This window comes from Notothenia rossii, assembly GCF_949606895.1.
Source record: "Notothenia rossii genome assembly, chromosome: 12".
Lineage (NCBI taxonomy): Eukaryota > Metazoa > Chordata > Actinopteri > Perciformes > Nototheniidae > Notothenia > Notothenia rossii.
This window is the reverse complement of record NC_136911.1, coordinates 21,559,362-21,582,519: the sequence shown is the minus strand read 5'-3', so window position 1 is coordinate 21,582,519 and position 23,158 is coordinate 21,559,362. Positions and strand designations below refer to the sequence as shown.

At 41.9% G+C, this 23,158-nt stretch overlaps 1 protein-coding gene and 1 long non-coding RNA gene across 4 annotated transcripts in view; one reads left to right on the top strand and one right to left on the bottom strand.

The window, feature by feature from the left end:
* Positions 1 to 13,822, bottom strand: part of LOC307026024 — a 69,289-nt gene extending 55,467 nt beyond the window's left edge. Inside the window, exons 1-2 of the long non-coding RNA XR_013804316.1 lie at positions 13,585 to 13,822; positions 12,761 to 12,844 (exon numbers count right to left, since the gene is read on the bottom strand). This is a non-coding gene — a long non-coding RNA (uncharacterized lncRNA). The remainder of the gene's footprint in view (positions 1 to 12,760; positions 12,845 to 13,584) is intronic.
* agtr1b (angiotensin II receptor, type 1b) lies at positions 12,710 to 22,948 on the top strand. 3 transcript variants are annotated; one of them, XM_079661096.1, is made up of 3 exons: positions 12,710 to 12,866; positions 16,173 to 16,275; positions 21,078 to 22,948. In XM_079661096.1, the coding sequence occupies exon 3, from the start codon at positions 21,185 to 21,187 to the stop codon at positions 22,256 to 22,258; it is 1,074 nt and encodes a 357-aa protein (XP_079517222.1). In that variant the 5' UTR covers positions 12,710 to 12,866; positions 16,173 to 16,275; positions 21,078 to 21,184; the 3' UTR covers positions 22,259 to 22,948. The 3 variants fall into 3 exon arrangements, with proteins under 3 accessions (XP_079517222.1, XP_079517221.1, XP_079517223.1); XM_079661095.1 differs by having other exon boundaries at positions 16,173 to 16,331; XM_079661097.1 differs by lacking the exons at positions 12,710 to 12,866; positions 16,173 to 16,275 and adding an exon at positions 16,343 to 17,320.
* Positions 22,949 to 23,158: the final 210 nt, after the last annotated feature.

Genomic DNA, 23,158 nt, shown 5'->3' with positions numbered 1-23,158 from the left:
CATAAAAAGCAGATCATAAATAGTGACAATAACTGAGCAAACAAGAGTTGTATAACAATATGAAATGGTGAGATATATATTCCTGAAAAAGTGCTCGAAACTGCAAGATGTTAAGAAATCAGCCGTTTAGGGAGGTATAACATTACTGGTTGGAACTGGAAACGTGCAAATCCATGGCAGGACAACGGAGAAAGATGTTGGCTTTCTACCGAGCTGCGACCACAGATATTAATAACACATCATATGGGAAAAAACATAACTCATTCCACGTGCATTTTCTAAATCAGTATGGTTTCTTCCGTTGATTTATGAGGCACAATACACAGGCAGGCTCCAGACCAAAACAATACTCGTGTTAATTCCCGCTGTAATCTGTGCCCTTTCTCTCCACTCTGTGCCTTGTTACAGCGTCTAATGTGTCTGACTCATTGCAAACGATCATTATTAGCGCTGTTGTCCCTTTTGTGATGCAATTAAGCGGGCGACGGAGACAAAAGGCTAATGAGCAGCGTCTGTGGAGCGGTCGGTCGGCGACGCGATAAACCCTGTTATGAGTGAGAAAAGGTGTGTGTGTGTGTGTGTGTGTGTGTGTGTGTGTGTGTGTGTGTGTGTGTGTGTGTGTGTGTGTGTATGTGTGTGTGTGTGTGTGTGTGTGTGTCAGGGCACATGCACTTGGGGATTGATGTACCCGCGGTGTCTCATGTCCAAATCTAGATGGCCATTTTAATCCAATGAAAAAGGAGAAGTGTGCTGTAACTCTGTTAGAAGTGGGTAATGCAGCAGGGGAAATGGAGCAGGGGCCAGATCCGCAGGCCTCCTCCACGTTCAGTGTAACAGCTAACCTGATTTTCAGTGCGCTCGCTCGTAGACCAATATCTGCCTGCATCACCCCCAGCCCATCGGGAGGGATTCAATAAACATGATGGACACTTCTCTGAGAACCCGTTCACCGTGACGTGTGTTTACAAGGTGCTCGTGTGTGTCCTAATAACATCAGATTTTACATTCTGAAGGTGAGACCCTCGAGCAAAAGTTTTCATGTACAGTGGTGAAGTAACTCAAGTGCTGTAAGTGCAATTTTGAGGTACTTTACTTGAGTATTTCAATGTTTTTCTACTTTTTACTTTTCCTCCCCTACATGTATTTAATACCTTTAGTTACTTCACAGATGTGGATGAATGATGTGAAATATAATCAAGTGTTAAATCAGACTTTAGTTCCACCTGGAGTAAATCCACCAGCTACCCTGCAGTATACAAAGTCATTCAAACTAGCTGCTCCTTTACCAGCTTTAAGAACACTTTCATGATCAATCATTATAAAACATATATTATATATTATTCTGAAATGGACCAATCTGCACAATGACTACTTTTACTGTCTTTCACTATATTTTGATGAGAATACTTTTCTACTTTTACTTCAGGAACATTTTGAATGCAGGACTTTTACTGTAACAGAGTATTCCTACACTCTGGGACTATTACTTTTACTCGAGTACAAGATCTGAGTACTTCTACTTTCACTCAAGTACAAGATCTGAGTACTTCTACTTTTACTCAAGTACAAGATCTGAGTACTTCTACTTTTACTCAAGTGCAAGATCTGAGTACTTCTACTTTTCCTCACGCACAAGATCTGAGTACTTCTACTTTTACTCAAGTACAAGATCTGAGTACTTCTACTTTTACTCAAGTACAAGATCAGAGTACTTCTACTTTTACTCAAGTACAAGACCTGAGTACTTCTACTTTTACTCAAGTACAAGATCTGAGTACTTCTACTTTTACTCAAGTACAAGATCTGAGTACTTCTACTTTTACTCAAGTAAGATCTGAGTACTTCTACTTTTACTCAAGTACAAGATCTGAGTACTTCTACTTTTACTTAAGAACAAGATCTGAGTACTTCTACTTTTACTCAAGAACAAGATCTGAGTACTTCTACTTTTACTTAAGAACAAGATCTAAGTACTTCTACTTTTACTCAAGAACAAGATCTGAGTACTTCTACTTAGTATTCCTACACTCCGGTACTCTGCATGTACAAAGCTTTAAACATGAAGTACAGATTGTGTGTACGAGCAGATAAAGAGAAATAGATCCTATGAACACAGAGGAGGTTGGAAACAATGAAAATGAGACAAGCGCTTTCCTTCCGGTATAATGAAGAGTGACACGGTATCCATCTGCGGTTTGGCGAACTCTAAGTAAATGACGCAGAGTAAGCCAAACAACTTCATCAATCAGTATCACTGCCATCAGTAAGTGATGCTTTTCAAATAACCAGGATGGCAGAAGCAGTTCAAGCTCTGCAGAGAAGTTTGGAAGGAATACAGATTCAACAGTTTCCTCATTACTGCTGCGTCTGATCGGTCAGAGATGGGTAACGTGTGTATTTATATTTATATTCTGCTCAGAGACGAGTCTAAGTCCATATCCATAGCAAAGTCGGTATGTTATTTCAATCAGAAATGCAATAATTCATCTTTTGAAGTGAAAATCTGGATTTACTGTACTTCAGTTTGCACTTTTGTAATATTTGTCTTAGCTCTAGAGAATATCTCGTACCAAAGATGAATCATTATTAAAGAAAGCAGCAACATTTGACTGTAGTGTTTCCCCAATGGGAGGCTATCAGTAGCATATTGTTAAGTGTATAAAATGCACCTTTGGGAATATTTTGGATCGCAAAGCAACATGTGCCCAGAGTAAATAATCACTACGATGCGTATAATGGTGTGATTCAGTGTGGAATAGACAGGAGAGGCAGTATGAGATAAATAAAGAGCTTTTTGAATATTAAAGCATGGAAACATGTCACAGTAGAGACTCAAAATACTAATATTAAACCTTGAAAATGATCAGAATATGTCCTTTTTAAGTGAAAAACGTGTTATCAATGTTGCCGAAATGAAAACAAATCTGTCCCGGTGTTAAAAGCTTTAGTTTGAATCACACATAATGCTCCTTGAATGTGTCTGGACCGGTTTCCTACCATCACTGCGCAGGAACATTTGAATGACCGATTAAGCCATATTGATCCCATGTGTTTTCAGATCAAACTTAATGAACCTGTAATCCAATAAGATCTGATAATCACATTACTTTCACGTTAAATCAATTAAGGAAAAAGTGCAACAACCATTTAAGGATATCTTCTAGATGAAATCATTATTTATGTTATATTAAAACCCCCAAAAAAGATATTTTTTGTCCAACAACAGTTCAACACCTGAGCACATCCAGTTTACGACATAATACAGGGACAATTAGAACTACATCTGGTACTTTAACTTGAAAGATGACTTGAATATTATAATCGAATATCACAATTACTTTAATGGATCCATTGGCTCATTATCTCTAGACATTTCTGCACCCTATTTACAAAATGAAAGCCATGCCACCTGTTGACTACATATAAGCTATTTTTATCCGCCTGTGGTTTGAGGACAATCTAGGGTTGCATTCAGGGTGTTGATGTGGACATTTTCCGACAACAGCCGTCCGACCACTTCTTAGACCCTCCAGAAAAACAGGGGCTAAATTCCTTGATTATGCGATTAAACATGCAGGTTTTATGTGATTTTATGCGGTGAAATTGCGGGAAGTTAGGAAATATGCGGAAAGTTGCAAAATATGCTAAATATGCGGGGGAAAAGAATTTAAAAAATATATATATTGGGCTGTCTTATTTATTCTCTCTCACACACAACCTGCCACTAACGTTAAACCCCTTTACTATTCAATTAAACACATTCAATGTTTATTTATTGTAAAAGCAATTGGGCTTTTTTAATCTCACTCACACACACACACACACACACACACACACACACACACACACACACACACACACACACACACACACACACACACACACACACACACACACACACACACACACACACACACACACACACACACACACACACACACACACACACACACACACACACACACACACACACACACACACACACACACACACACACACACACACACACACACACACACACACACACACACACACACACACACACACACACACACACACACACACACTTCTCCGCCTCATTCTGTTTTCATTTACTCGTTCGTTATCTGACCAGCTTCAATCTTGTAGGCTACTCACTTCGTTTCTTGTAGCCCTCTAAAGGGTTTTGAAGGTTGATCCCTCGGTGAACGTGAGTTGAATGGCTTTCTTGTCCGCAGCAGCAGAAAGCATTTTCGAATGTTTGAATTAATCAAAGTGGGTCGTCACCTTCGATTTTCTCTTATGCTGCAACACACAGTTGCACGGGGTGCAGAATAGTTTCCCCCCCACTTTTTGCCCGGTCTTAAGTAGAAATGTTCGTTGGTAAATGAGCTCTATACAGTGTTGTTTACATTCTGTGATGCGCGAGCTGATGACGTCAAGACGAATTAACTTTTTTCTTCTCAATTTTGTGTGGAAAAATGCGGGGATTATGCGGCCTTTTGATAAATATGCGGCCTTTTGATAAATATGCGCCATTTAGCTGATTATGCGGTAAATTCTGAGATCGCAGAATCGCGTTTTTCTGGAGGGTCTAACTTCTCCGGTTCCTCCCGCTCCACTCCTCAGTGATTAATCTGGAGAGCGAGAGGAATTAGTCTATCAGCAGGCCGAGGGAGAGGATGAAAATATTTACAAAGCTCGGGGTTTTCATTAGGAGTCGCCTCGTGGAGAGTCGCCCCCCCTCTGTTCGTGCCGACACAGAGTGGGAGAGTTCCGAAAGTTGACCCTTAATGTCAAGTCATGTAGCCGAGTTAAATGCCTTAATGTTGTGGTGACAATAAGAGGCTTATTCACAAAATTAGCAGGATTAGAGTGTTAGTAAAAACATCATATAGTGTTTGTTGTAAAGCATCAGATGTTATCTCTTCTCTGTCAGCTGTTCTGTTCTGTAGGATAATACTTTCAGTGTGAATCTATACTTCTACTGCCTGAGTCTGCTTCATGTGTTCTGTTTTTAAATTCAGCAGGTGAACCTATATGTTCAAAAAATAGTGTGTGACGGGGTGAGATCTTGCGTGGAGCCCCAGATCGAGGGAGATTATCAGTGGTCTTGTATGTCTTCCATTTTCTAATAATTGCTCCCACAGTTGATTTCTTCACACCAAGCTGCTTACCTATTGCAGATTCAGTCTTCCCAGCCTGGTGCAGGTCTACGATTTAGTTTCTGGTGTCCTTTGACAGCTCTTTGGTCTTGGCCATAGTGGAGTTTGGAGTGTGACTGTTTGAGGTTGTGGACAGGTGTCTTTTATACTGATAACGAGTTCAAACAGGTTCCATTAATACAGTTAACAAGTGGAGGACAGAGGAGGCTCTTAAAGAAGAAGTTACAGGTTTGTGAGAGCCAGAAATCTTGTTTGTTTGTAGGTGACCAAATACTTATTTTACCGAGGAATTTACCGATTAATTCATTAAAAATCCTACCATGTGATTTCCTGGATTCTTTCCCCCCATTCTGTCTCATAGTTGAAGTGTACCTAGGATGAAAATTACAAGCCTCTCATCTTTTTAAGTGGGAGAACTTGCACAATTGGTGGCTGACTAAATACTTTTTTGCCCCACTGTATATGTTCAAAAGATAATGTGTGTGAGCTTAACCATCAATCAATGTTTATTTATATAGCCCAATATCACAAATGTTACATTTGTCTCAGTGGACTTCACAGTTTGTACAGAATATCAGTATGACAATACGACACCCTCTGTCCTTAGACCCTCACATCGTACAAGGAAAAACTTCCAGAGAAAACCCACAGTTTAAAGGGAAAAATGGGAGAAACCTCAGGGAGAGCAACAGAGGAGGGATCCCTCTCCCAGGACGGACAGACGTGCAATAGATGCCGTGTGTAAATTGAAAAGATAATAAATTTGCAACATAGGTAGTCCAAATGTTTGGAAATGCATGTGTGTATAATAGGAAGATGAATCCACGAGTATATCCATCCAGGACTTATGATCCAGGACCACAGCCACCACTCAAGATCCAGGACTCGCAATCCCTGACACAGGACCGCAGGATCATCCATGACTCCGGATCCCGGCGTATATAGACACCAAAAAGAAAGACATTTGGGGAAGCTGGGTTAATCGGAACATGAGAGTACACAGGTACAGACAGAGAGAAGGAAGAAGTAAGATGTCCCCCGACAAACTAAGCCTATATCAGCAAAACTAGGGGCTGAATCTAATCAGCCCTAACTATAAGCTTTATCAAAAAGGAAGGTCTTAAGCGCACTCTTAAAAACGGATAGGGTGTCTGCCGTCCGAACACAAACTGGAAGCTGATTCCACAAAAGTGGAGCTTGATAAGAAAAGGCTCTGGCTCCCATTGTACTTTTAGAGACTCTAGGAACAACCAACAACCCTGCATTCTTGGAACGCAATGCCCTAGTAGGACAATAGGGTATAATGAGTTCTTTAAGATAAGATGGCGCCTGCCCATTAAGGGCTTTGTAGGCCAGAAGAAGAATTTTAAATTCTATCCTGTGTTCTATAGGGAGCCAGTGTAAGGCAGCCAGAACAGGAGTAATGTGGTCCCTTCTCCTAACTCTGGTCAGTACACGAGCTGCAGCATTTTGAATCAGCTGAAGCGACTTGACTGACTTCTTGGTACACCCTGATAATAAGGAGTTACAATAATCCAGCCTTGAAGTAACAAATGCATGGACTAGTTTCTCTGCATCGTTTTGAGGCAAGATATGCCTGATTTTTGCAATGTTACGTGGATGGAAGTAGGCAGTCCTTGAAATTGATTTTATGTGGGTGTTAAAGGATAAATCCTGATCAAATATAACACCAAGATTCCTTACAGTCTCACTGGAGGCCAAATTAATGCCATCCATAGTTAGTATATCTTTAGATAATTTGTTTCGTAGATTCTTCGGGCCAAGTACAATAACTTCAGTTTTGGTCGTGTTTAACATCAAAAAATGTAAGGTCATCCACGTTTTTAAGTCCTTGAGGCAGTCTTGAATTTTATTTAGATGATTAATTTCATCAGGCTTGATTGATAAATATAGTTGAGTATCATCCGCATAACAATGAAAGTTTACAGAATGATTCCTTATAATATTGCCTAACGGAAGCATATATAGGGTGAACAAAATAGGTCCAAGCACTGAGCCCTGTGGCACTCCATGGCTAACTTTGGTTTGCATGGAAGATTCATCGTTGACACGTACAAACTGAGAGCGTTCAGATAGATAGGACCTAAACCAGCCTAAAGCAGTTCCCTGTATGCCAACTAAGTGCTCTAGTCTTTGCAATAGGATATCATGGTCGATAGTATCAAATGCAGCACTAAGATCGAGCAAGACAAGAATAGAGACAAGTCCCTTGTCAGAGGCTATTAGAATGTCATTTGTGACTTTAACCAGAGCTGTCTCTGTGCTATGTTGTGTTCTAAAGCCAGACTGAAAATCTTCAAATAAATCATAGTTAACTGTGTGTGTTAAACTAAAACGGCAGCTCAGATTTTATTTCTGCTTTTTTAAACTGTAGTATGTGCTCATGTGTCTCACTGTTGGTGTGTAGGCTGAATATGCTTCGTGAAAGGCAGGTTGTCCTATCAATACAATTATTTTTGATCCTAAATATCTTAGTTTCTACTTTTCTGAGGTCACATTGCTCTGTTGTCTAACATAATACACAAAACACATCTCCATTTTGTCTCTATTTGCATGTTAGATATTGAGGTGCAGCCCCAGTGAAGCGGGGCGCGTCAGTCTGTAATGTTTCTCTCTTTGCTTTGCGTTGATTGGCATGAGATTCCCCGCTGCTGTGTTATTTCCTCCAGCTCTCCTCCTCCACTCCAGCTCTCTCAGCAGGGGGGATCTGACCTCAGTGAGAGCACCCATGGGGCCGCTGAATGCCTCTGTGATTATCGGGGGGGGGGAATAAAAATCTACATGCATGCTATGACCAATTTTGGAGGCCTTGGACTCCCAACCATGAAAATATTGAAACACACCATTTTATTTTTGACTCTTATTAGCTATACTGAAACTATTTAGACAGATAACACTACAGCCAACAAACCAATCACAAATTGGAAGTAAAACACTGCAGGGATGTGGAAGGACTCTTACTTTCGCAATATGCTAGTAAATCGTTGTGTATTGAACATTTGGGAATATGTTTGTTGTTGCCAGGGAAAACATGCCAGGCCACTTTGGTTTCAGTTTGGGAACTCCTTGACTTAGTTGATTGAATTGGAGTGACGAAATACAATGTGCTCAGCAATTAAGTGGCTTTACTTTTGTCAAGTACGTCAGATAATGAGCCCTTATGTTTAAGATCAACATTGTTCTCTTTCATTTTCCTTTCTCTGATAACCCATCCTAAATTCTGGGACATTTTCAGTCATTAAAATGCAATCAGAGGCGATCAGCTCCCCCTCACATTATGTAAAACCGACTTTAGTTGTGTGTAAGCGGCAGAATAAAGCCAAGCAATATCAGAGGTGCGTGTGCAATAATACAGTAGTCTGTGTTTATAGCTGCTTCTAGGAACAGAAACACTCGTAGGAATCGTACACACGAGATTAACAGCGTACATTTTTGATGGTCTCTCCCCTCGTGAGTAAAGTGTGGGTGGAGGCCAACACAGGATTAATATGAATCTCTCTTTCTCTCCAGAGACTCATGTTCCCTGTGTTACGCCACCATTTCAGCTACCAAACTAAATCCCTGAACGATGCAGTCATATTCCTCCTGAAATCATCCCGTGCCCACATATTCCAATGCGCTTGGAAACACGTGACATTACAGAAGCTGGAAATGCTCCAGCTGTCGTGTATGTGTCTCCAAGTTTCCATATACAGAAAACAGGACTGAGAACAACATTTTAAATCAGCTCCTTCTCTCCTGGGATTATGATCTGATTACAAGCCCTCGGTGCCATCATCCATCGTTTAAAAACAGTGCCAGGACAAACTCCTAAAGCAAGGCCCCCGTGGCAAAAAATGCTGGGAATGGGCATCAAAAACTTGGGGAATCCGGTACATGCAGACACACCAGGGTATCCAACTGACGAGTGTTCAATCAAAAACAGATCATTTTGATACATGACTAATCTCACTAAATGCTTTTTTTAATGTGCCTGTTCTGCAGATCAGAGCAACAGGACTTATGGGCGGACAGGAGACGAGTCATGTTGGCTGGACCAAAGTTGTTGACCTGTTGCTTGCTTTGGGTCAGGGAACTCAGCGTCCCAGAAGATGCAGCAAACGGTCACAAACCGAGAGGCGGATGACTGAAATATGCAACTTAAGGCCATTTGGAGTCCGTCTTCCCATTATAAACTGTTGTTTACACTTTGTCTGCAGTAGAGTTCAGCTGCAATACAGTATGTTCTTGTAAAAGGTTACAACATCCATTTACTGACTCACGTCTCTTATGACTCACAAGGGGTACACTTCAAGAGGAATTACAGGGAAATATAGCATTTGCAGAGTTTATTGCTGCAAAGAGAATTGAAGCAGAAGATGTTGAATCAGAATCCTTCCTTTTAGGGCGATATTCACATATTATTACATTTTTATTATTATTATTATTATTACTACACATATTTTTTTCTTGAGCATTTGTGTTTTTCCTAAGCTTCCCATGCTGTCCTCTACCAGGTCCTCGGACTGACTGACTGGCCAGCTCTGTTGTGATTGGTCAACCGCTTGGATGTACCCCCCCTACTGGATGTACCCCCCCTACTGGATATAATGCACTACAGGAGAAGGAAACCCCTAAAAAGCAAAAAAGGTCTTCTCTAAACTACAAACACTGAGTCCCGCTTGAGCCTTACGTGTTTGATCCTACACACATATTTATTTAATATATCCATTTTGATATTGTTTATTCTACACTGTGGCAATTCAATTAAAGCCGGTTTATTTGTGATGAGGGTCAAATCAAATCAAACTTTATTTGTATAGCCCAATATCACAAAAGTGGCCTTCACAGCCTCCTGATGGAGTTACAGCAAAATGAGAAGACAAGATAGTGTGTGGAATACAAATAGAAATATGAGAAAATTAAAAATCCCCCAAAAACATTCAAATGAATTACCATAAAAATAAAACCATAAAATGCCAGGTCTAACCGAAGGCAAAACCATTCTCTCCAAACACATCCGTCGAAGACTCATATGCTTGTTATTGCAGAGATGAGGACATGACGAAACACAGCCAGAGTGGCGCGGGTCGCCCTCTTCTCGGGGTGTTTATACGGTGTGAGGCCCCCGGGTTATTGAATCAGCTGAGCTCTGCAGCAGCCGGAGAGCAACAACATGGAGAAGGAACAGGAAGTGGGTTCGAGATACTGTACAAGACGCCTTGGGTATATTGGAGGCAACTTAGAAAACACAAGTTAGTACTATTTGTATTATTGCATTTCATTGGGGTTCACTTGTTTCCCTTCCTGGTTGCGGCTCTTTTTTTAAAGACAGAGGGTCATGGGTGAGAAAGAAAACCCAATGCTGTTCACATGCTGTTTACATAAGGAAAGCCTGTCTTGGGATAAAAACAGGTTCCAGACCCCGTCCGTGTGTGTGTGTGTGTGTGTGTGTGTGTGTGTGTGTGTGTGTGTGTGTGTGTGTGTGTGTGTGTGTGTGTGTGAAACTGTCTTTTGCACACACGCTGAGTTTCACAAGAACAAAACAATGCAGCCGTACGCACAAAGAATTTACTTCACATTTAATGGAGAATGACACCGCAAGAGCAGTAACATGCATTTGACTTAACAGTGATGACCGCGCTGCTACCACACAAGACACTATTAGAATAAAACAACATTAGACACATTTATTTGTCTACGCTCTTGTAATCTCATGACAAACATCTTTAATACACAGACTAAACCGTCACAGCAACCAATGTACTGCCTTGCTTGGAGGCAGCATTACCTCTTCCTCTGTTATCTCGTCTATAAAACTGAACCGAAAGAAAAGCAAAATGGGTCTATATGACAGCTAACTGTTTTATTAAATTAAAATGCATCCAGATAAACCTCATAGGACTGGAAGGAAGTCCAAATGTACCCTCCAAAGATCTAATAAAAGAGCTCAAAAATATTCATGGGAGAGGTTACGCTAAAGGAAAAGCCTCCCTCAGCATCCCCCTCAGTGTTTTCCCATCCCTCTCTGTGTGTCGATGTAAAAAGGCAACCTTGGGCTCAGACCTAAACAATGTGGCTCTTAGGAGGCCCGTTGCAGGCCTTCCTCCCCAATCTCTCGGACGCTTCCTGTTTGTACAAAAGATTTTGTTGTCTTTGCCATATCTGCTCTGTTAGCTCCGATCAAGAGGAGTGTGGCGGCTACATCATCCTACAGTCACCCTGGGGGTCACTGATTTCCGTGACGATAAACAGGAATTAAAGGACAAAGGTCAATCCAAAACCAGTGTGCTTACAGGTTGTGCTACACGTATTCCTGACTACTTCCACAAACAGTTTATGTGAAAAAAAACACGCCTTTGTCCTGCTGACACACTCTAGTTTTTTGAGTCAGGCTGGCAACCACGCTAACAAGGCAGGTCAATTCAGTGTGAGGGATGCAGTAAATATTTTCAGAGCCTTGACAGCACGGTTGGAGCTAGAGCTGTCCTTGACACCTACGCAGCACACTGAGAAAATAAAAAGCTTGTTAAAGTCACATTGAGCGGGTCCCTGCGGGGCCATCGGAGGTGATGGATGTACGCAGGGTGTTTGGGACTGTCAGGAGACAAAGGAATAAGTCCTGTTTGTTTGTTATGTCAACAGCGTGAGAGTCCATTCATTTTCACATGTTATATTATTTAACATCCCACACCATATGTATATCAGTAATAGTATTTGCATCTGAACCACTATGCTACCCTGAATGAAAATAAATCTTTACTACGAGGCTCATATACTGTATATATGTATTCTAACATTATTGTATAATAAATGTAATTTTTTAAGCATAGCTATTATATTTGATTAGGCGCCTAATTAAATTGATAAATGTCTTCATAAACATACAGTTCAGCAGGGTTGATTGGTATACTGTATTATGCTTTTTAAGTACAGTAAAAGGGTTCAAAACATCAGTTTTTCATTAATATCAGGTTTTTTTTTGTGGAAAACAGCTTCAGATCCTTAATGTACAAGAATGTTTCCACACATATCTGATACACATGATAATATAGTGTTTTGCACATTACTACTGCATGTATATGTCAGGTCATTAAAATGGCAGATATTCTGGGGAAGGTTCATATGATATTGAATTGATATTTGTAGTAGCAGCAGAAACCACAAAGCAGGACTTCAGCTATAAAATTAAGAATAATTCAGCAAGCTGACACATAAGAGTTATAACAAATTAATATAACACAGGCCCTGTTTAATCCTCAATGAAACCAACACTACAATGTTTGAAATAGCAAGTCCCTGGTTACATCGCAAGTACAATCCACAATCCTCCCTACAGCAAGAGGATATAGCCAATATCCAAATACCAAAAAGTAAACACAAGATTATTCAAATTTTACAAAATCAACATAATTTAAGCATCACAATTATCATGCAAATATACCCAATAGATCAGCCACATCTAAATATTATAGCATTTCACAACTTGCACACACTGCATGTCATCAAGAGCCAAGGCCACTAACAAGACCACTACACATCTGAAGGGAAACAACCGAGAGCCTGTCAGCCAAACATCAACAGCTTACAATTAAGCACAACAAGCTAGCTCCTACCTTAATGTAGCTTCGCGGGGATACACACAGACATGAAGAAGTTCAATGGCCCTGAAGCAGCAGTTATTTTCTTGTGAAGACGTCCTGAAGCAACGGAAAGACGACGGTTAGTAAACGTTAGCTCATGAGATGCTTCATTAGCATTAGCATTAGCATTAAGTGTTGTGGCAGTTTGGAGTTAGCTTCATTGCTCCACATTGTTTTTATTGACCACATTATTGTGAAAAGGGAGATTTTCTATATATAAACATAAACTGTATGGCTATATTATGTTACGGGGGGAAAACAAATGCACCTTTTAACTTGTTAGAGCCAGTATTCTTGTTTATAAAAAGGGCCACATCACCGTGATTTCTGTAGTCAAGTACGTATAAAAGACTACAATTCCCACGGCGCCTCTTCTAAAGAGACAGAGATGGGCAAACTGTCAGAAAGTGGCCCTCCTCGAGGCACAGTTTTTAACCGTTAAGTTACCATTAAATTACCGTGAAGTTACCTTTTAAAGCTACAGAAGCGTATACTTCGAAAGAAATAAAGACTACTTAAGTTGTTTATTATTCTATTTGAGTTTTGCCTCTTTTGTTTGATATGTTTTGATTATTGTAAAGGCCTGTTTGATTTGTTTTTACTAGTGTAAAGGCCTGTTTTCTTTGAATGTGTAAAAGGTTTATTATTTTATTTTCAGTAAACGCAAACACACATAAATGGCTTGGATAGAAAGCAAGGAAGGAAACCACGACATAACTAATGTAGTAATGCTAGTAGTAAGCTAGCTTGACTGCATTATTTTCAACGTATCTTTTCAAATTAGCATCATTGCTCACCTAGCCCCGGTTTGTGCCTCTCGTGTAGTATCTTTACACTCTTATCAGAGAGTCAAAAACCTCAGTAATACCCTAAAAGGTAAAGTTGGACTGCTAACATTTCTGTCCTGTCAAACACAGGTGTATCTAATGTCGCTAATTGCTGCATTTCATTACAGTGATTGCTGGAACATAATGGTTTTTAATGTAATCGGTTCCACCTGTGAGTTTCCTGCTATGACAAGAACAAATGTCTGCTGTTGGGAAATAATTCATTTCGGAGAAATGAAGCAATGTGTTATTGTATTAGACATAAAACATGTAAAAGATTGACATATTGTTGAGGAAAAACTGATGCTGATTAAAACAACATGTCAGTCTGCCTAGCTCTGCAGGTCACTGTCTTTTTACATTTGTGTCTTCTTATGTAAGAAGTTTGGCTACTTGCATTTCAAACAGTTACTGATGAATAACATGTGGGGAAGGAAACATATCATGTTCTTGATCATTTGTTTTAATGAAGTTGGCCCCTAGTTTAAAAATATACATGTGGATTTTGATGTGAACCACACAGCGACATGTTGTTTATACATGTATAAGATATGACTCTCAATCAATACAGGTGAGCAGTTTACAGTCAAAGCTCAGCCATCTGACCTCACAGAGTATTGTCTTTCTTCAGCAGGTGGCTGTGTGATGGTGTGGCATTTAAGTGCCTGTTTTGCTGTGGTGTAAAAGGTCCGACGTTCCCTGCAGTCTTCTGTGCTGCCAGTAATTACCCCGCTCATCAATTCATTCTAACACAGCTTAAGTGCTAACAGCTTATCTTGTTAGAGTGATTTGATTAGAAGAAGCATTGCCCACTATCACATCTCCAGGGAATTAACACTTGAGATAAAGCCTTGTACTATTTCTCCTAACTCACCCAGAAATTATGTATTAGCCAATAGATGATACATGATTGTTTTCCTTGGATTGTTACTACAGTTGCATTAGATTCCTAAGTATTGCATAACACTAAGAATGATCTTTTTTTATGTGTTTTGAATTTATTGCCAGGACATAAAGTTGTACTCTCTAAACTAACCGACCGCAAACTGAATTAAACCTCACCCGTCCATTTTAAAAAGCTCCCATAGAAAACTTTATTTCCCATCTGCAGATCTCCATTTAAAAATAATCAACATCTGCTTTAGCTTGTTCTCGAGGAGTGTAAATCAACGTTGTAGTGCGGGGTGTTGCAACAACATCCTGTCCCTACTGAGAATTATTTGTTTTGTGGAAAATGCAGTGCAAATTCACCGCTTCATACATAACTCTCTCCTAACTTCCTGAGAGTTCCCGAGGGTTAGATATAGATTTATTGATAATTCTTGTAGCAGCGAGACCAAGACGATGCAAGTGATACCGTACAGGGGCTCGTTGCTGTGACAGGATACGCAACAAGATAACATTTGCCTAATGGATGATTCTTATCATTCACAGAAATTGAAGACATAATGGAGTCTGATCATAATCCCCTGGAGGTGTAAATGACTCTGTTGCTGAGCTTCAGGCAGAGAGAGATACTGTCCTTCTCCCTGCAACCCTCCCTTCCTGAAAAATGACAGGTTTAAAGTAGGGGTGTAACGGTAAACAAAAATCTCTGTACCAGTTTAGAACAGCGGGAAAAACACAAATGCATGATGTTCTGTTTCTTTTCCTTTTGTTTTGGACAAAGTGTAGTGTCAATCCTCTTGCTAGGGAATGGAGGTATCATCTGGCTCACTGGCAACTTTGTAAAATACAAAACAAAATTATAATTAGCGGGTATAAGAAGTTGGACTTTGTGTTTTTGTCCCAGTGATATCTTTTTGGGGCAGCAGTGACTCAGTCTGCAGGGACTCGGCTTGGGAACCGAAGGGTCGCCGGTTCAAGTCCCGAGTGTAGACTGGTTAGCCTCCACTGCTATCCTTAAGCAAGGCTCCAAACCCTCAGGTCGCCGGTTCAAGTCCCGAGTGTAGACTGGTTAGCATCCACTGCTATCCTTAAGCAAGGCGCCAAATGCTCCTGGGTGCAGAAATATTGCATGTCTATAGTTCGTGTTTGTGCGTATTTAAAAAAGGTGATCCTAATATTTGCAGTCAAATGTATTTCCTCAACCTACAATGGTGGAGCATAAGGAACACACTGTCCTTTCTCTTTACACAACTTCCTCTTTCTCGTTTTTGTTGCTTATCGGAAACCCATAGGCAGCTTTCCTAGCTCCTGAGTTACCATGCTTACCAGTGTGACTGCATGCACTCCAATCAGCTAATTGTGCTAACCTTGAAACTTGTTGCTAATAGCATACGTATAAAAGTTATCAGGGAGATTGTGTGCTTGTGAAATACTGTGTAACCAATGAATAGTGATTAAATTAAGATTAAGAATACACCTACCTTTACTAGAATAAAAACTAGAGCATTTTTTCCACGTTGTTCCTTTTGACCCCGTGTGACCGATATTCAGCTCAGTAAATGTGGGTCAAATGACTGCGTCACACCTGATTGGGTGAAAGCCACCAAACAGGACCCCTACTCATCACTGTGTTTTGTGTTCCTTTCTTTCCTGGTTTGTCGTCTACCCAGGTGTTGGCTTTCTTTACCGTCAACACTGTGGACACAGAAACTGAGGGGGATTTAGAGAAGACAGCCACACCGACTCATCCATCACTATCCATGAGGCGGAGAGGTGAGGACGTGACCCACTTCTCAACACCTGTCAACACCTTGGGAAACAGAAGAATGGTGAGAAAGATATATCTTTAACGCCAAGGAGTGTGTGATGGATGTTGCTAAAAATAGAAATCTTACATTACACAATGTCAGGCTTCAAATTCCTCCGATTCACACCAATCAAACTCTTTTATCGCACCTCTTTGGAGTACAGTTTTACCAAGAACTGATCATCCCTCACACACTGAAACAATGCCGGCTTGACTAGTGGAGCTGGGTCACCGTGACATACCTTCACAACAATACATCCAACGCAACAAAAGTTTGACAAACAACTAAATCTGATTAGAAAACGGTAAATGTTCTCGACTGTCCGGCACCACCACGCCAATCTCCCCTCTCTCCAAGCCCCTGATACTCCCAGGCCAAGAGCCAACTTGTGGCGGCTATTAATACAGCGTGTCAGCGACAGGTCTAATCACAATCAAAAGCTCTTTCATGCTGTGCAAAGGACAACAGACGAGGGATGAGAAGAGCAGAAGAAGAAGGGAGGTGGTTGAGATATTAAAGTTTAACCAAAGTGCCGCGTGGTTAATTAAACGGTAATGCTAAATTAAACGCCCTCGAAAGATTATGCAACGGGCCCCAGATTTGGCACTTTAATCAGCTCTACCTGTCAGATAATTTCATATGAAAGATGGAGCGAGTGATTAAAAGCAGACATTAAGGAGAGAGGGTGGTGCTCGGGGAGTAAAGAGGAGGAGGGTATTGTGTAACATCTTGTGTGTGTGTTTGTTTGTGTGTGCGCACGGAGAGATGGGGCAGGACAATCTGACGATGCAATTCATTCATCATTGCAGTGTGTGAGAGAGAGAGAGAGAGAGAGAGAGTTGGGGGGGGGGGTGTGTGAGTGTGTTTGTGTGTCAGATGGTATTCCTGCTCGTCTCGCTCCACCAGTTAAGTTAAATCAGAGGCAGCCTCTGGCACACCGCGGTGGTCTCTCTATCTCTGCGTCTGTCCCGCTCCGAAAGCATCGACAGCTTCCTGATTCAGCACCACAGGTAAGAGCTCACATTACCTCACCCTCAGGAAGATGTTTTAACAACTTTTTTAAACACATTTTTAAGTCTTTAAACTCTTAAAATGTGACTTTTTGTTATAGCTTCTCTCTCAGATTTGAGGGGTTTCCTAAATTCAGTGTCTGTTATAAAAGCCCTTTTGTTGAGAATCGCTGATGGACGAAACAAATGCATGGAACAAAACGTCATATTGTATTTTTTCACTGGCTTGATCTGTGCCACATGTTTGTCCAACTTGTTCACGTGGAAGTCCTGTGTGTGCAGAGCCTTTTAAACAAATCCTGCAGCACCGTGACTGGTAGAGAAGTCTAGAAGCTCATGTTTCTAAGACTATTCGAAAGAGAAGGATGGAGTCCTTGGTGAAGTTCACTTTGTCTCATTTCCCCAGAGAGGACTTCCTGATAAACAGTAGCTGTTCGCTCGCTTCATGAAGAATTGAATCTGGAGGTAGAGAGGAAAATGAGGAGATAGTGGAAAAGCAGGGGAAGAGGTTTTAATGATCAGTCTTGGGGCTAACCATAGAAGAAGAGTTATACTGCAGATTGGATGTTAGGAAAGGAGTAGTGGCTGGTCAACATCAGGGTCTTAAACCATAGGCTTTGTATAGGTTCTTACTTGACCCACTTAAGTTCCAGATAAATGTTCCTCTTGAGAGGCAGTAAACATGTTATTTAATATCACCTCAGGTTGTAGAGAACAAACTATCTCCATGATTGAAAATAAACTGGAGATTAAAGGATTTATCATTTGTGATTTTATGTCAACGCCGGCAGTGTGTTTCCTAAAATACAGTGCAAGAAGTTAGGCTAAAGGTTGTGCTGTTTAATTGTGGAAGGCACATCAAAGCGCCGTTTGGTAAACAGATAAATTCAGACATGGTTACTGATGCCAATGCTTCCATTAGCCCGTCTCCGGGAAGAATAAGTCCTCACTTAGACCATGGTTACTGTCACACACACACACACACACACACACACACACACACACACACACACACACACACACACACACACACACACACACACACACACACACACACACACACACACACACAATGTTATGCTTTTCTCTGAACATATTTGTTTAAAAAAACTTCAAGTTTGTTTGATTGATGCAATTTCATCTGGCACTATCAACTGTAAGATTTACTTACAGAGAGTTTGCTTTTTGTCAAGTTGCCTACTTTAAAAACTCTTCATCTGAAGTGAGACGCCGTAAGATGAGACAGAGGAGGAAGTGAGTTGTAAGAGGATACGTTCAAGATGCACAGTATCACTCTACATGAAGTATAACTGCACATTAGTCTTAGATTGCCACTTGTTGGTGGTGGGTAGCCAGGAATTCAACCGATATTCTTGAACTCATTCAAAGACGGAGCAGGGCGTACTTTTATTAGTATGTTGTCTGTTTTTGTTTTTAGAGTGTGTCAGGATGGATTTATCTGCAAACTAAATCTACATACGGGTACAAATAAAGAACCTGAACCCAAAGAGACTGGACATTAAGCATGCGCACATCGCCCATCTTTAAAGCGTTGTTTACCTATCACTCCTGAAACGAGAGGACGATCACAAGGTGGGTGGCGGAGGTGATGTGTTCCCATTAAAATGAACCTTCCTTCGTAATGGGTTGAGATAAATCATTAACTCCATCAAGAAGACATTTTAGTGGCTCTCTCTATGGGCAGCCAGATGGTGGTGCTCATTCCTCAGATAGCTCTGTTGATGGGGACTCCATCCAGTTCAACTCTGCTGTGGTTTAAGCTTTCAAGGAAATTCCCATGATTTCAGAAATGGGGTTGCGTTCAAATACCCAGAGATGGGATTAGAAATAGAATGTCGCTAACGTAGTATTCATAGAGGAGCCAGAATTGTCCCCAGATGTTATTGTTTGCAAACTGTCCTTTGTCTTGAGGGAGGATGCAGCTTGCACCTTGTGAAGTAGCTGTTTACCTTCCTGTCTGCGGTCACCCGGGGTTTATGGCTGTCATTCAGTAATGTGCCATCTTACTCCCGAGGCTGTGGCTCACTAAATCACCTGCGTCCGACTCACCTTCTGTCCGTGCCACCTCACCTTTATGACCGGGGCTCACTTACATATATAGGCCGCAATAACTTTCAGCCTTGTTTATATACACTCCCCACACACGTCCCCTCGGCCATCATGGAAAAATACTGCCGTTTAACATGCCAGCCTTTCCAGTTATGGTAAAAGGCATGTGGTTCCCATTTGTGGTCATGAAACATCTTCTCTTGAAAACAAGATTTCAAACTCTTAACTGCAGAATTGTCACATGAAAACACATGTGTGTGCAATGACTGCTTTACCTACTTCTACGCACAGATATTTCATTACTCTGTTGCCCTTGGCTCTTACACGTCTTCCAAACTCACATTCCCCACATCTGCAAACGATAGCGTGGTTGCTTTAGTTCACGCAGGGCTTTTCAAAGACTTCATCCCTCTGAATCCAGCTGGATAATGAGGGGATCTCGGACGGAGAGATCAAATACTTCTCTGGTCTCAGACCGTCCTAACGCCAGCTCAGGGCAATATGAATGCAGATAAGGAAGGATTTATAAAGTGCGTTCAAATATTAGAGCTGGATGTGTAACAGAAACAGCAGCAACTGGACGGCATGTTTTTACAAATATGTTTTATAATTTCCAACATGATGTGTCAATTGAGAATAAAAACATTGAAGCTTGAATGCCATCTTGTGGCAAGACATCAGCTTTTTTTTTTTTAAGTGAAATTCCTAATCTGAGGACTTCCACATTTATTGTGAGAATTCTCATCTGTATTATAGAAAAAAAAGTCTGTTGTGTATTCTAAAAATACGTTTTTCTCTCTGTATTTTTATGCGTTCGGGCTCCAAATTCAGTTTCCCCCCAAGCATCTGTGTGGTTTTAATGCTACCACAAACATGTTGTCATGTAATTAGTAACATAATTGTGCAGCCATAGTCATAGAATATGAGGATTATGCTAATATTACTTCATCAGAGCCACTAATGACACTCACGAAGCCGATTTGTTTTTATTCCCGTTTCACATTCTGCTGGTTCAAATGAAGCAAAGACTAGCCCCGAGGCAAATGTCTCCCCAGCAAGCAGGTTTGATTTTCTCACAGAGCAAAGTTTCCACAGAGCCGGATCCCTGCTGTCCTGTTTGTTTAGGTGTGTGCTGATTAGAATTTCTCATGCTGGGTACAATGTATCTCCGCACACCGAGGGTTTGAAACGTGACATGTCTTTTACAGTGACTGGAGCCTCAACCCCCTCTTAGTACCTCAGTGTTTTAATGGCGCTGGTATCCAAGCTCGCACTCTGCCATGCACTCTTCATTAACACAGGTCGTAACACGAGGCATAAACGTTCTCCTTCCGGGTCTGACGGTCCACCCAGATGAACGGGCCATTTCATAAACACTGTACTGTTTTACTGTTGCCGTTCATTAGCCCGGAGACCGTTTAAAGGAGGGCAGAACGCAGACTGTCTGATTCATGATGTACATTTTGGAATATTGAATAACATACAACATCTGTTTTTCATGGCTCCTTATTTTACAGAAATAACATAAAGCGTCAGGATGGCTTTAATGTGCAGGTCTTTAATGAGCTGGTGTAGGGTGAGCACTTTCATTGGTGCTTGTGTGGATTAGCGTTTATGGAGCGTGCCAGCGGTAATGACGGCTCTTCCAATAGACTGCCTGTGACATTTTTGTGTTTTTCTTTTATAGGACTCGCTGAGGCCCTCGCCCAAGGCCTGTATCAGTCACCACAGACGCCCCCTGCCGTCAGGCCCCTCTGTTTCAAAAGTCCCAGGATCTGGCACTAAAAAGGGAAAATGAAGAATGTAACAGCAGAGATATCTCTGACATGCGGCCTGTCTGGAATCCACTCGTTCATCTTCACCCTGATACCCATCGTGTACGGCTGTAACTTTGTCATCGGCATCGTGGGGAACTGTATGGTTGTGGCCGTAATCTACTCCTACATGAAGCTCAAGACGGTGGCCAACATATTGGTGCTCAATCTCGCAATTTCTGACCTCATGTTCCTCATCACACTGCCCATGTGGGCCACCTACACCGCCACAGGCTACAACTGGCCCTTTGGGGGATTCCTGTGCAAGGCCAGTGCCGGGCTGGCGACCTTTAACCTCTACACCAGCATCTTCATCCTCACGGCGCTCAGCATCGACCGCTACCTCGCCATCGTCCACCCGATGCGATCCCGCATGCTGCGCACCGTAGTGTACGCTCGCATCTCCTGTGTGGTGATCTGGTTCGTTGCCTTCCTGCTCAGTGTTCCCACGGCGCTGACCAGGGAGGTCCACGACTTCAAAAACCACAGCAAAGTGTGTGGCATTCTGCATCCTAAGGAAAGGTCCTTGAGTATACAAAAGGCCCTGCTGGCCATCAGCCTGACGAAGAGCCTGCTGGGCTTCCTGGTGCCCTTCATCATCATCATCACGTGTTACTGCCTCATTGGCCGGGCGCTGGTGGGGGCGAGACACATCCAGAAGAGCTCCCATTCCCGCGACGACGAGGTACTGCGCATGCTCGCTGCCGCCGTCCTGGCCTTCTTCCTGTGCTGGATGCCCCATCAGGTGTTTCACTTGATGCAGGTCATCAGCCAGCTGGCCCTGGTGGAGAACTGCAACATCCTGGAGATCATCGACACCGCCATGCCCTTCACCATCTGCATCGCCTTCTTCAACAGCTGCGTTAACCCCATCGTGTACGGCTTTGTGGGGCGCAACTTCCGCAAAAACTTAATGCGTCTGCTGCGCTGCTCGCCCAGCGTCTCCACCGGGCAGCACCCCAGCATCAGCTCCAAGATGAGCGCCCTCTCTTTCCGGGCCTCCGAAGCACTGAGCCTCACGTCCAAAAGCAAGTCCTCCTCTGACGTTAAGTGACAAAAAGAAAAGAAAGTGGGTTCAAGGTCGCTCTCCCCGCTCTTCTGGTCTGTGGTTAAGGGGCCGGGGACGGAGACGTTCCATACTTCTCCAACCCCAACTGTATTCAAAAGCACTGAACCACGCAGAATGCTTTAAATGTTGTATTCATGTCCCTCTGTAAGACATCTACTACTCGTCACACAACACTCCAATGCTTCTCTACAAGCCTGTAAAACAAATGACACAGAAACCCAGGCGTTCACTCCATGAAGGCTAGAAGAGACTATACATAATTACAGATGGCTTATCCCATTATTTATAGAACACATGCACGCACTGCAACATTTTGCCGCCTAACATATTTTAGTTTCTGTGTGCTCGGCAGGTTCACACGTTGGAGCAGTGATCAAGAGCTCAGCGAAGCTTAGAAAGAATAAGCACCTTGCATACTCTGCCAGTAGCTGTGTATGGAACCATTGGTGTACACGAATGTGATGTAAGTTTGATTACATACTGATTATGATCACTAAGTGTTGGCATAATGCTGAGATGTGGTCGAGCTTGGGAGAAACATGCTGTATAAAAACACAAACATTCCAGGCAGTGTGATCATTGTCAATTTATTTTTGGTGGTTGTCTTTGTGGTATTTAAACATGTTGAATGTACAGTTTGTGAATATATGAATAAAATGAAACAAATCCACAGTACTCAGTTGTTTTTTTTTCATTTCTAAACTAGGTATTTAGTAGGAATTCAATTCAAGTAACCCCGTAATCAGCATCTATTAATGATTGACTGTGCGTGGTGCGGGCCCTCGTTGCTCCACGTAGCTCCTAACAGCAACAGGTGGCTTTTTTTGGGGAGGACGTGCGACCCGGCTTCATCACAGATGGGGATTGGTGGATTGGCGGCAGGTC